Genomic DNA, 14,162 nt, shown 5'->3' with positions numbered 1-14,162 from the left:
GGTGCCTATAACTTTACCATTTATTTGGGTCTGACATACTGTATAGCTAGATCTACATGACAGATGTAGTGGGGGAACATGGACTCTTCTCAACATTAGATCACTTTTGATGTGAATGTCTGACTAATTTTGGGGTGAACTGCCTGTCATTAAGTTTAATTGGAGGGACACTGATTCATCAGTAAATTAATCAATAAAGTGACTATTGAAGCTGATATTGAAATATCTGTTTGCCAGAAAAAAAACCTTTAAGGGGACCGATGAGTTCAATTTACATAACCTTATGCTTACGTAGTATGTGCGTAATAGGTCCCCTCCTGGACCTTCAGGCAATGTCTAGTTGGCACATTTCAGGAATCAATACATCTGTGTGGTAGGAGGCTGCTTGTTCTGTGGCCGTATAAATACCCCTGGGAGTCTACAGGATTCAGAAAGCACAGTTGTGCAAAAGAATACAAGACTTCAGCAGGAATACAGCATACGGGGTTGACTTTTTTTTTTACCACTAGGTGACGACATATACTTATTTTCGGACGTAAATCATTCTGGTAAAGGAATTTTGGTTTAAAAATAATTTGAGACATTAATACATCACAAAAGTAACCTTATATATCTTATATTTAAGTTGAATAGTAATCAACCACATTACAAGTAAAATGCAAGCTATTAGACAATGCTCTGCTTGTGCTACTGGGGCACAAAGTCGGACGGACTTCCTTTTGCTCCGGACCAATATGACGGCGCTCAGAAGAAGCGTTGCTTGTCTCAATTTCTTCAGGTAAATAACTTTATAATAGCAACTGCATCATTGCACCCGAATGAATTATATTCGTATGAAAACAGCAACAGTTTCGTCTAAGATAAATATCGATTTGCATTAACTACTGTAGCTTGCTAATGTCAGCGCTGTTGTTTTCTTTCATTACCTTGCAGGAGCACAGCAGCGAGTGTCCTCAACAGTAGGAAGCCCTCGCGTCAGAGGCTTGTGCGTTTCCGAGATGTTACCAGAACGAGCTTGGCCTCTTTGAGTGTTGGGAGTGGGCTGAGAGCTGTCCCCTTCATGCTGGTACAGGACCTTTTCTCTTTCTCTGTGCTGAACAACTTGAATAAGGCTGACATCATATACATGCATGAAACATAAAAATCCCTCCTTTCAGCTCTTGTATGAAACTTTCCTGTTTCTCTATCCAGCAAGTGGAGAACCTCTGTCATGAATCCCTGATCCGAAGAGCATCCTCTATGGTTACAGACAGTGCAAACACTTACCTCTCCCAGACCACTCAGGCTCTCGTAGACTCCATCACACAATATGCCAAAGTAAGTACCTGAAGCAATCATAGTGGATTTTTGTTATCATTCATGCTAAGTTGTACAGTGTGATAATTCTAGCCATTTGAAATATCAAATACTAATTTAACCAGTAAGCCATGTTACCTAAATGACCCTTCATGTTTTTGACCATGTGTTTGCGTTGTCCTCAGGCTCTCCATACCCTCGTCGCCCTCCAGAGGAGATATCTGGCTTCACTGGGAAAACTCTCCTCTGTTGAGCAGGATGCCATTTGGCAAGTGATCGTTGGTCAGCGTGTTGAGGTAGGTGAATGAAATGTGTAATCAAATACACCAAAAATACACTTGTCTTGCAAAGTACTCTTTCAGAAAATATGAATATTTATATCCATTCATCTGGAAAAGCTGTGTTTAGGGTGTCTTGTTTATTTCCAAATAAATTTTGATATACCTTCTCACAATCTCACATAGTAAATGCTTTAGTCACTCCTGTTTGCCTTTCATCAAAGTTGATCATTTATGTTCTAAAAGTAAATACGGTTTGAGCTCTATAAAACTCCCAAGAAAGTAATAAAATGTTCTGATGGGTTTCTCTCTCTCTCTGTCTGTTCTGGCAGGTTGGTGGCAGACGAGATGAATGCAACCGCTTTGAGTCAAACTGGATTAATGCTGTCAACCTGTGTGAAATGGCAGCTGAGGAAGCGTACAACACTGGTATGTGAAAAGGTTGTGTTAAAAATGTGTGCGACTGTTGTCTGTCAGTGTTTTGTTATTTGTCGTGTTTTTGTGTGGACCCCAAGAAGAATAGCTGCTTGCTTTGGCAAAAGCTAATGGGATCCGAATAATAGTGTAGTGTAGTACCTGATGCTCCCTGCTCCCCATGACTTTCCTCAGTCAGCACTGTGATTCTCATACAGACATGAACCTGTCAGTGCCGTAATAAACCTGCTAGCTCTGAGAAAGGCCCCCATTGTTTGTTTTGTGTATCTCTGTTTCACTACTTTGTAGTTTGCTGTTTGTGCACCCTCTTTCAAGAGCTGTCAGTCTCACACTTTGGCAAATGTATGGATCAGTAGCTGTTAGTCAATAGGGCTTTGATGGTAAAGAACTAAAACTCCAGGTCACCATGTACTCTAATTCCCATGATGCAGCACAATAGAGATGATGGACAGGGGTACCTGCTCAATATTACCCAGTATTGAAGGTTTCATCTTTGGCCCATTTTCTCTGTAATGGTGAAATGACTAAAATACCACCATCTTGTGTTTTTCCCCAGGAGCTGAGCATGCATCCATCACAGCCAAGACCAATTTGCAGGTGGCCAAGGTTCAGGTGGAGGAGGTCCGGCAGATATCTGTGGATGCTGAGAGAAAGCTGGCTGAGACCCAGGCCGAGGATATCCAGAGGATGGCGGAGTATGCCTCTTTCATAGAGAGGGGTGGTGATGACGTGCATGAGGCGTACCTCAGAGAAGACTAAGAATAATCCTGAGAGTAAAACAAGTTTGAGTAGATTATTGTCCACCATTTGGGATGTTCAGGAGTTGTTTTATATTAAATTATGATAAACAAAAAACATGTAGAGAATTTAGTGGTGAATTGAATGACAAGTGATTCTTTTTGTGGATGGAATGTCATGACTTTGTGACTTACATTTGATTCGATTAGTTTCATGCACTTACTATAATCCACTCTAACACAAAAAAAAAATATTTATTTGAATACAGCTTTGAATGTCAACTTCAAGTCTTTAAACTGAAAATAATAATTGACAATCAGGGTGTCCTAAGTGAAATGTATGGACTATGGTCAACATAGCAGTACAGGTATGGTTGCATTTGTTTATTTGTATTTTATGATATGTAAATGAACTAACTTTATAATAAAAAAGTATATTTTTCATAGCTGTTTGGATTGTATTCTGTTTCTTTTGGGTAATAAGAAATTCTCAGAATTAATATACTTGTCATTATAGATTTGAATAGGTTGTGAAACAATTTAGCTGAAGAATAAAAAATACATTTGTCTAACTTTAAATGAGAAGGAAGTTTATATTTGTGTGCTATGGGGTTGATTGAGTCAGTGTGAGATCTGTAAAAATGTGGTCTTTGGAAGTAAGGATTTTTCTTCTTTACTGTTAATTGTGGGTGAGACTAGATGTCATAGTTGAACTGTGTCTGTGCCAACCTGGAGAGAGAAATACCACTGTGGTCCTCTTGGGGATATTCTGTTTACAAAAGTGGGCTGTTTGTCCCTCTATAAACTCTGCATAAAACCAGTGACGCCAGTCTATTACGTCTTGAGACATTCATTGACCAATCTAAATGAGGTGCCAAATGTTTTCAGAGTTTCAAGTACTTTTTATGCCAAGAAGTTCATTTTGTGTGTTGTAAAAGTTTTTTATATACACATCTAGTAGTTGATGACAAAGTGCAGTTTTCTTCCTCACTAATCTCTCAGGTTTACTAAAAGAGAAAATCTAAATTTGTCTTAGAGGGTCAGATCCAAGTACCATTTCTTTGTTATTTATATCTGCCCTTTCACTCTACTTTTTCTTTGATAATAATCTGTACACATTTCCTCCTCACAGCTTTGTCTATTTTGTTAACTCCTGTCACCCAATCCACCATGTCACCTAAACCAGAGGCTCTGACAACACAAAACAACATTAAGCTACGAGGTCAATGGGTTTAGATAACAAGTTGATACTTGTATTGGTTTCTCTTTTAGGTCCGTTTGTTAAATTGACATGTTAATTTAGTTTTTAATATTACCTTGAAAATAAGGCAAACCGGTGTTCATGTGTCTGGTGCTGTTTTTTTTGTGAAAGAACAGAAGAGAAAGGAAATGTCTCAATCTATGAGAGGAATTTGTTGTCCATTAGACTCACAGAAGGTTTGGGGGGACATGTGAATGAGCTGAAGACAAATGTCATCTGTCAAAGTTCAAGATGTGGGAAGGAGTTCAAATCAAAACTCACTGGACTTTGAAAGAACTCTTCGGACTTCGTGAAACATTTGAACAACTTTACAGATTGCTTTGTGAATTTTTATTACATATATTTGTATAGACTGTGTTTTTGTCTCTCATTGTATGGATTTTTTAATCTGTATGAGGTTTTATGGAATCAAATGGAACTGAAACAGCTAATTATACAACATGCTCTGTGTGGTCATTACTGTTTGACCTCCATGTGTAATATTGTGTTGTAAATGTAGATGGCGGTCTAAATCCATTATAAAATACAATAAAAGGCCCAATTCAATCAAACCTGGAATTCCAGTATCACAGTTTTGCTCAATCGGGTATGAGCATTTTTCAATTTTCAAAACAGAGTCCACAAGACACAGAACTCTGTGGCCTTTTGCAAAACACTAAATACATTCATCAAAACTATATTATACTGTCAAAATTGCAAATACTTTCATCAAAGGAACATGACTGCCTGCAAAAATATTAACGCAACTACAGTATACTTATCGAGTCCAAGCAGACAAGACAGAAACTTAGTTTGTCTTTTAAAAATCCTAGTAAGTCAATATATTTTCTTTGCAGCCACTTCACACCAACAGCAAGGTAAAGAAGGTGCAACAGCGCCTCAGGAGGCTGAAGAAATTTGTCTTGGCTCCTAAGACCCCTATGACCTCAGATGCACCATCGAGAGCATCCTGTCCGGCTGTATTGCCGCAATGTATGGCAACTGCACCGTCCACAACCTCAGGACTCTCCAGAGGGTAGTACTGTGTCGTGTCTCTGACTGATTAAGTTATATGACGTGCTATTTTATCAAATCCATTACCTATAAAGGCACAGGGCGAGACACAGATGCAGACACGGGAGGTCGATGGTTCGAGTCTCTGATATTTATTATAATCCAAGGGGCAGGCAAGAGAAAGGTCGTGGACAGGCAAAAGATCATAAACCATGTCAGAGTCAAGGAGGTACAGCGTGGCAGGCAAGTTCAGAGTAAAGGCAGGCAAGGGTAAAAAAAACAGGAGGACTAGAAAAACAGAGAAGAATAAACAGGAGCATGGAAAAGCACGCTGGTTGACTTGACAAGACAAGATGAACTAGCAACAGACAAACAGGGAACACAGGAATAAGTACCAAGGGACTAATGGGGAAAGCAGGTGATACCTGGAGGTGTGTGTAGACAATCACAAACACAGGTGAAACAGATCAGGCTGTGACATTATCTAACGTTTAATTGATTACGTGATTGAATTAAACCACGCAATAATTAAACCATTAATAACCTGGGGCACCACGGAAGCATTCATTTATATAGAGTGGTTATCTCCCGAATCCACTCTTAAAGATCTGAAGATCTTTTATATCAATAGCAATCAATAATTAATCGCCACCTCGACCGGTCTCATTCGGATTGTCATAAGTACTTTGTTATCTGCACAGCTCAGCAATACACAAATTGGCTTCATTATTTATTTACTAAATAATCACACAGAATGACATATATATACACAGAATAGATCACACATGGATTACTAATCATGTCACGTAAAGCCCCTAGTGGGCTAACCTGATATGACGGCTGGTTACACAAAGGAAGAGGGTTGGGTTTGAATGAACGAGCGGGAAGACTGAGGGACAAAGGAATTGAATCTCTATCGGACCTTGAGAAGCTATGCTATAGGAAATACAGAATCTTATGGATTCTAATAACCGCATATTCAGGAGAGGAAAATGCAAGATATATATATTTACTCTGAGCTGCGCTTCGATAGATGGGTCGAAGATGGAAGACTGGTTTACCCAGCAGAGAACGCCATTGTCCTTTGAAGAGTCTTTCTGCTCGTAGTGTTGTAGAGCAGATATGTTAAAGTACCCTGTCGTTCTTCTGAGATTGTCTGTCCTTTCCTAGGCCACGTACGTTTACAGCTGCAACTGATACCTCGACGTCTAGGTGGTATCACATCTACTTTAGTGAATAATCATTCAAAGTTCATAGCAATTTGCCATAATCAGCTCACACTGTATTCTGTCTGGTCTAGTCAAAATTCACCATTCCAGCATGGTGATCTTCACCTCCACTTTGAAATTTGCCCTTGTTAAACGTTAGGACAGCAGTCCTGACATTTCTGGAACTAAATGTTAATTTTGTTAGGTTGTAGTTGAAATTAGCGCTTTTAATGTAACGGTTGTCTTCCTCCTCGTAGTAGGAAGGATCGGAGGACCAATGCACAGCATGGTAAGTGTTCATGATATTTATTATAACTCAGAACACTAAAGAATAAACCAACAAAGAGACCGAAACAGTTCTGTCTGGTGCAGACAGAAAACAATCACCCACAACTCAAAGGTGAAACCAGGCTACCTAAGTATGGTTCTCAATCAGGGACAACGATTGACAGCTGCCTCTGATTGAGAACCATACCAGGCCAAACACAGAAATCCCAAATCATAGAAAAACAAACATAGACAACTCACACTAAGGTCAGAACGTGACATTTAAACGTATGGACACCAGTCCTCACGTCATCGGGAACTGAGTTTGACTTCCGTCAACGGGCTTTTGTACTGTGGGAGAGAAGGGCGTGTTTCATAGTTCTCAACCAATGTCTGTTCACTTGGGTGTGGCCACTGAGTGGGCTGATGTTTTACTATGAAACAATTCTCTTATTTAGGAGGCAAAAATTACATTTAATCTTTTCACAAATAGTTCCATATTTAAACATTTAAATTGCACAACAATTCCATGTGAATCTGATAACCAGAATGTGTAGACTTTCCAAGATACAATTTGTCATCCTATCATCAGATATAATGTCCCAGACAACAACTGATCTGACATCATATTCTTTAATTACACTTTCAACTGGTTGAGAAAGGAAAATATTGTTTCATTCCCCAACCTTTTGATGTTACCATACTCTCTCTATGTTAACAAAGGGCTTTCCAAGAGTCCATTCTGTAGAGTGGAGAGAAAAGGGGGAAAGGTATTTATGGGGGGTCATAAACCTCACCCAACAGGGCAACGTCATGACAGTCCCTCTTTGTTGATTTCAATCCTGCGATTATCCTGCAAGTTGCATACCAACATAAAAATGTCAGTGGGTTGTCCTGGTTGTGGACCATCATTGTGGTCCCCCTCTGGTGGTTGACACGGGTAGGGTTTATGCGAATGAAGCAGGCCGCTCCAAGGATGTGCAGAGGGTGTCCAGTTACTGATCGCTGTTGCGGTCCCCCTGTGGTGGTCCACCTTGGTAGGTTTTCTGGAAGCTGCAAAGCATCACAGGAATGGACCTGTTGTCTGGTCATCCAGACTGGAAGATCTGAGCAGTAAACTTAGGCAGATGTTAACAACACACACATGCTCATGAAATATATAATTACATTTCCTCCCAAATGAGCGGCATTGTTGAACTAACTGATGGTTGAAAATTAATAAAAAAGCATAAACAAAAGATAAATACAAAATATAATTATCACACCTTAATCATCTAATTGGACTGTATACTACATATGTCCAAAGTCTTGGAAACATGGCTATTATGGCATGTCTCTAATGTCATGTCTAGGGCGTTCCTAATTTGCAGTGTTTTGCTTAGTGCACTATCCTAAGTTGATAACTACAGTACATGATAAGTCTACAGCTGTAGGGCATTTGTTTTGGGCAGTCTACAGGAATGACCTATGAACTTCTGGGGATAAATTGGTGAGTTTAGTGTCAAAGGCCTCAGGGTACATTTTCAATTTTACCCAGGCTGGCGTTTTGCTCAGCCCCTTAGGTGATGCTGGCGTAAATCCTAATTGGATATTCAGTTGTACATGTGCGTTTAAGCTTATACAAAGGAAGAAAACCAAGTATCCTGGTTGACTACAACTTGTTCTGAATGAGTCTGACGTAATCAGGTAATTTTCAGGTCAATGCCTGGAAGTCAGTCAGAATTGGTGTCGAGGGAGTCTGCGTCTTCACTGCGTCTTCCACTTTTGTAGTGGCGATAGGTATGAAGAAGTCTATTTCATAGCTATGTTATCCACGGAGGAGCTAACCGCACGGCGGAAGTGCTCTCTAAGCACTGAACCAGTCGTACGCAGTGTGATCATGGTTCATGACTTCTAATAACTTTCCTCCTGAATGGAGGGTTCTATTTATTAGTGGCATGTGTGTTGACCATCAGAAGAATGTTCTGGAGATTCCCTTACACGTGTTGCAATCTGAGTGACTACTAACTCCTCTGTCACTATTATCAATAGCAATTTGACTTGTGAGGTCTCTAATCCTCTTACTGATTGTTGTTGGACTGACTGTGGTATTGGTACTGGTACTCAAGGGGACCAGTTGTCCTACCAATTTATTATGAAATGATATCCTACAGGAACATATGATTAGAGCACTTTACTAGTTGCATTGTAGTGGCTACTACATATGGCAAAGAATGATTATTGTTGCCATTTGTTTTGGAGGTGGAAAAGTCCACTGGACTTCCTTTACGACAAGTGTGGTACACCTCAGTGATATCTCAGATGCAGTGCTTGTGGAAGTGTCCGAAGGGCAAGAGAAGTTCATCTCAGCTACAGTATTGCACAACTTCAAGGAGGGGGGAAGTTGCTCATTCACAGAGACTGCTGACTCGAAATCATGAAAAGAATGGCTAATCAGGTTTGCTGATGGACTGTGTTGAGATATCGTAATATAGTTTTGGGGTTGCAGGTAGCCCAGTGGTTAGAGTGTTGGGCCTGTAACCAAAAGGATCAAGTCTGCTCCGAGTAGCAGGGGTTCAGATTCGAGGCTGGTAACATACACAGGGTGAACGAGCGATAAGTCCTGGAAGTGTAGTTTCAGCATTACTCTCAATGTGAGAGTGAAACCTTGAAGTGTTGTATCTTCCTCTTTTAACCAATTTTTAGTTGGCTTCACAGACCTTTTGAGATCATCAAACAATGTTTGAGAGATGAGCAATATTGTCGCGCCTGAATCAATTAGCACAAGACAAGTTCAGCAGTCCTCCAGGACTGTTTCCAGGTATGGCCGTTTAGATTCGCGTTTAGTGGACATATTCCCCACAAAGTGTAGTGGTCATTTGCAGCAATCCGACTTTTCGGATTTTGAGTGGGCTTGGCTTTAACAAAGCTTTTGACCTTTTTCTTTGCAACCTTTGTATCAGAGTCTATAGACAAAGACTGTGGGCTTGGTTTTTGATAAAGTGGGCCCTGGATAGGGTCTCGAGTGAGAAATTAGATTTTTAACTGGTGTTAATTCTTGTGGACCTGGTGGCCGGCAATTCCCCGTCTAAGCCTTGTGACTTATCTTTTACCCTTTTCTCAAAATATTCTCGCTTTAGTTCTTCACGTAGTGGAATTTCTAGAGAACCTTGGTCTACATTTTGATCGTCCTTTAACCCTTTGTTACTCTTGTGCTCTGACACTTTGTTTGGGTTGGGTGCAGGAACGAAGCGAACAGGTTGATTGTAGCAGTAGTCGTTTTGATGACGACGTACTTTGGCGACGTACAGTTATTTCGACCTCGGTGGTTGTTGGATTCGTGGTTTCATGGTAGAAACCATTGTTGTGCATCATCTTTCAACGCTCCAATACCTAATAATGCACCCTTTCACTGGAGTGAGTGCTCCTGGTCAAACTTCAAAACCGAGTGGTCAGGGCTCTTAGCGTTGCGAGCTTTTGATGCCTCAAAAGCTGTGCTTGCAAGCTCTCTGAGTTGTAAAATAGGCAAGCCAATGTGGGCTGTAGGTAATGAAGGTGGGATACATGTTTGACAGAAACATTTGTTTGAATGGTAACAGCTCTTCCATTCCTGTTTAGTTGTTTAGCACGTGTTGATGTTGAAGACGAATGAACCTCGTCACGTGTCTATTTGACTTTTGCTTCAACAGGTAAACCCTGTCAGAACCCGTAGCGTTCGGGTAGCCATTCAATGCGGGTAGCCATTCAAGCCATTTGTCAGCTAGGAACGTCTCAGTATCGTTTGGCGGACCTGGAACGGGGTCAAAGGTGGTGAAATTCTTGATGAGTTTGTCAAGGCATTCCGCACCAAGCGAGTGGAGAGGGTTGGCTTCATACTGTGGGGAAATTGGGGCCGAAAGGCCAAGAGGAGAAGCCAAGCTTTGGCTTTGTTGGCGAACAGGAGCCATATTACTCAGTGCTGAATGGCCAAGAGGGGAAGACTGAGGGACACATGAGGAAGGCAAAGTCTGGAACCTTCTATGTCTTCATTCCTTTGAGTACCGGACTTGGTTGGGTAGTCACTCATTCCACCAGATTGTACCTAAGGGTGGTATTCTGCTGCATTGCAGAGTCCATCTGAGCGCTTAGAGTATTGATTTTGGACACGTAAGTTTCGCACTTACTCCTTTTGGTCTCAAACTTATTTGTCATTGTTTGCAGATACATATCTTGAGTACAGAGTAAGAGATTCAGTGATGAGATTTTCTCCGCTTGCTTAGAAATCAATATTTCCATCTTCATCACCTGAGTTCTCTCATCATTCATTTGGTCAGTGACTTCAATGAGTTCTGCTGATTTGTCATCCAACTTAGACATTGTGTTCATTAACTGATCGTCTTTGATCTGCAGCATTTGTAGTAGAACATTGTTACTTTGAGTAACGTTCAACAAAACTGCCTGCATCTTATCAAATTATGCGCTCCTGATTGTAGATTTATCTAGTTTGGAATGGACTACATCATATTTAGTTTTGGTTAAATTGAGTTGTTTCTGGAGACAATGATTTCGTTGAAGAGTTTGTATTCATTCATCATCAGAATTTGTCATTACTTTTAATTGTTCAAATTTCAAATGCAGTTCTTCGGCTAGCAGAATCTTTTAATTTCCTGCTTTTTGTCAATAGTTGCTTGGTTCTCTCCACCTGTCCCTTCATGTCAGTCATGTCTTGCACGTGCTTCAGCTGTGCTCTGCGGTATTGGACTGATGCCAATCTTTGGCAATACATAAGGGCTAAAGTGGAGAGAACAGTTACAAAACCGTTATACCGTTTTTCTGCTAATGGTTGGTATCGCTGCTGAGGTCAGAGATCAATCCTTTTATGGGTGGAGATTCACTAACTAGCGTAGGAGTGGTGACCACCTCCTCTGATAGCTTGCACATTATTTGAAAAATGTACGATTTTTTTTTTTTTTCCATTTTTTTTTATTTTTTAAAGTTTGGGTTTGGAATTGGTTGGAAGCTGCAAAGACGATTTTTATGTATTTATAGACATTAAAGAACCATCAGCACTGTATCAGTAATGTGGGAGATTGACGTGAATGAATTTTGCAAAAGCAAATTGATTAATCAATGATAATGATTAATCCTGCCTGTATAGGCTATTTGGGAATTACACTTTAATTAATCTGAGTGTTTTTTCATATAGGTTAATACGGAAAAGTTGAAAATATCTAATTTAATTGTAAGAACCTGAAAATGTATATTCAACAATTTAACTTATTAAATTGGATGAGACTATTATCCAGTCAATTGAGATTGGCAGGATTATCATAAGTGTACCTGTAGTTACAACAAACGAGAACACTTTTTTCCTTCAAATAGAATAAAAAAAAATATTTTAAAAGTTGTTTTATTTTTTATTACTTTTGGTTCTTCGCCACTAGAGGTCACTAATTGCACAAAGCTGAACTCGAAAGGATATACAGAGGGATTTCAGTCGCCCAAGCCGGAGGAAATTCAGTGTGACACATGAAAACAAAATTGCTGCTGTTCCTTTGTTAGCTGTAGCATCTAGTGCTAAACTAACCTGTTCTGTACAGAAATCTCACTTCCAAGCACAAAATAGGGTCCCCTTCAGCAAAGGAACGGTTTTATGCAATGTTTTACAGGAACGTGTGGTAAACAAATACATAAACCATTGGTCTACTCGTGTGGAAATAAGAGAGATAGAGAGATAATTATCGCTTGTCAAGCTAATATTTACTCAAATTACAGTTGGCTGGCCCTGTGTCCTCACTCGAGAAATTAATAATGACGGAGTCTACCCGGTTCTGAAACACGGGAGGCAGATATAGCACTACGTTTGGCCAAACGCTCTATTTCTCAAATGTCTATAATTAGCTGGATCAGCCCTAGAACTAGAAATGTATAGCTAACTCTACCTACTGGCTAAGTCTGAGAACAACACGGAGGCAGCCTCCAGAACACACACTCAGCTCACCACTTCCTGTCTACTCCTCCAATAATGTATCATAATAAACTGGATGTATTATGTGATCTGCTTTTCAATTTTATATAGGCTGAATCAAAATAAAAGCACCATTCTATTTTAGATTCCTCACACAGGGCATCATTATGTCATGTCTCTCTGACTGATTAAGTTATATGACATGCTATTTTATCAATTTCATTACCTAACATTTAATTGATTACGTGATTGAATTAAACCATGCAACAAATAAACCATTAATAACCTGGGGCACCACGGAAGCATTCATTTATATAGAGCGGTTATCTTCCGAATCCACTCTCTTAAAGATCTGAAGATCTTTTATATCAATAGCAGTAAATTATTAATCATCACCTCGACCGGTCTCATTCTGATTGTCGCAAGTACTTGTGGTTATTTGCACGAACCCTAGCTAATCATTTGAATCGGCGCAGAAGAAGATGGCCGACATTTTACGTTCCTCCAGCCAATTGTGTTTTTGTTTGGTTATTTGCGCTGTTTGTAACTTATTTTCTTACTTATTTTGTACATGATGTTGCCGCTACCGTCTTTTATGACCGAAAATAACTTCAAGACATCAGAATTGTGATTACTCACCACGGACTAGCAGAATCCTGTTTTTTCCATTTCACTACTCTGACGAGCCCGGAGGATACACTGTTTCCTCGAGAACAGGCCCCGATCCAGGTGATCTGCGTGAAGAGGAGGCGGAGAAAGAGGGGCCGAAGGTCGAGATGCCTTCTGAGAAGTCGTAGGCGATCGAATAAACCCCCACTTCCCTCCATTCTGCTAGAAAACGTGCAATATTTGGACAATAAAATCAACGAGTTACACAAAAGATTAAATTACCAACGGGACATTAAAAACTGTAACATCTTTTTTTTTACTCTGTTTATTAAGTTTTACACACAAACAAGACAAAGCAATATAAATAATATACTCAACTAGAAAAAAATACAAATAAAAATACAAATAAAAAAATAGTTTTAAAGATACCATACTTTAGACAAGTTAAACACACCAGGCAGAATGCTACAGAGGTTAAAGGGCAATCTATAGTACAGGGACAGAGCAAACACCTCACCATTGTTCCTGTAAACAGTCAAGGGGTAAGGGTGGAGAAATGCAACCACTCACAGACAGTCATGGCCACAGACCGACCATCCACTGGACCAAAATAAAGTTTACAATGCTTTAAAATAAAAAATAGAATGATTATTCATGTAGGCGTGAACAAAATGTAAAAATAACTGGGAAAAACAAGCTCACACTTCAGTCTCTGCCGGGGCAAGATGAACAAGGCATCCGCGGATCACAATCAATAAGCACATGGACCTTAATGCCCCCCCCCAGCAAAAACACAGAGAGATGTTCCTCCAACCCTTAAGTCACAGGGGGTCAAATACAGACTTATTTTAGTTTTAATTGGAATGCCATCAGAGGATGGAGTGTTTAAAGTAAGACCGGAATGGAGCCCAAGCCTCATTAAACAGTTTGGGGTTCCCACGTGAATTGAATTGAATTTTTTCTAGTTTCAGAGAGCACAACACATCTGTCACCCAATATTTATAAGATGGGGGAGCTGCCATCTTCCAGTTCTGTAGTATTAGCCGTCTAGCTAAAAGAGTTGTATAAGCAACAGTGTCCGACTGGATTCTTGATAGGGGGGTACCCATGGGCAGTACTCCAAAAAGGGCTGTAAGGGGAGACGGATCTATA

General features: G+C 40.0%; 1 protein-coding gene across 1 annotated transcript; it reads left to right on the top strand.

Annotated features, from left to right (window-relative positions):
- The first annotated feature begins 427 nt into the window (after positions 1-427).
- diabloa (diablo, IAP-binding mitochondrial protein a) lies at positions 428-3,192 on the top strand. Its single transcript, XM_064984846.1, has 6 exons — positions 428-778; positions 934-1,066; positions 1,192-1,317; positions 1,482-1,592; positions 1,907-2,003; positions 2,566-3,192. Exons 1-6 carry the CDS (start codon positions 657-659, stop codon positions 2,766-2,768), a joined length of 792 nt encoding a protein of 263 aa, XP_064840918.1. The 5' UTR covers positions 428-656; the 3' UTR covers positions 2,769-3,192.
- The last annotated feature ends 10,970 nt before the right edge of the window (positions 3,193-14,162 follow it).

This window comes from Oncorhynchus masou, chromosome 13, assembly GCF_036934945.1.
Source record: "Oncorhynchus masou masou isolate Uvic2021 chromosome 13, UVic_Omas_1.1, whole genome shotgun sequence".
Classification (NCBI taxonomy): domain Eukaryota; kingdom Metazoa; phylum Chordata; class Actinopteri; order Salmoniformes; family Salmonidae; genus Oncorhynchus; species Oncorhynchus masou.
Note: the sequence above shows the minus strand (reverse complement) of the source record. Positions and strands in the feature narration are given on the sequence as shown.

Coding starts and splice junctions, on each gene's coding strand:
- diabloa (XM_064984846.1), top strand. CDS start 657: ATGCAAGCTATTAGACAATGCTCTGCTTGTGCTACTGGGGCACAAAGT. Junction 779..933: donor GCTTGTCTCAATTTCTTCAG/GTAAATAACTTT, acceptor ATTACCTTGCAG/GAGCACAGCAGCGAGTGTCC. Junction 1,593..1,906: donor TCGTTGGTCAGCGTGTTGAG/GTAGGTGAATGA, acceptor CTGTTCTGGCAG/GTTGGTGGCAGACGAGATGA.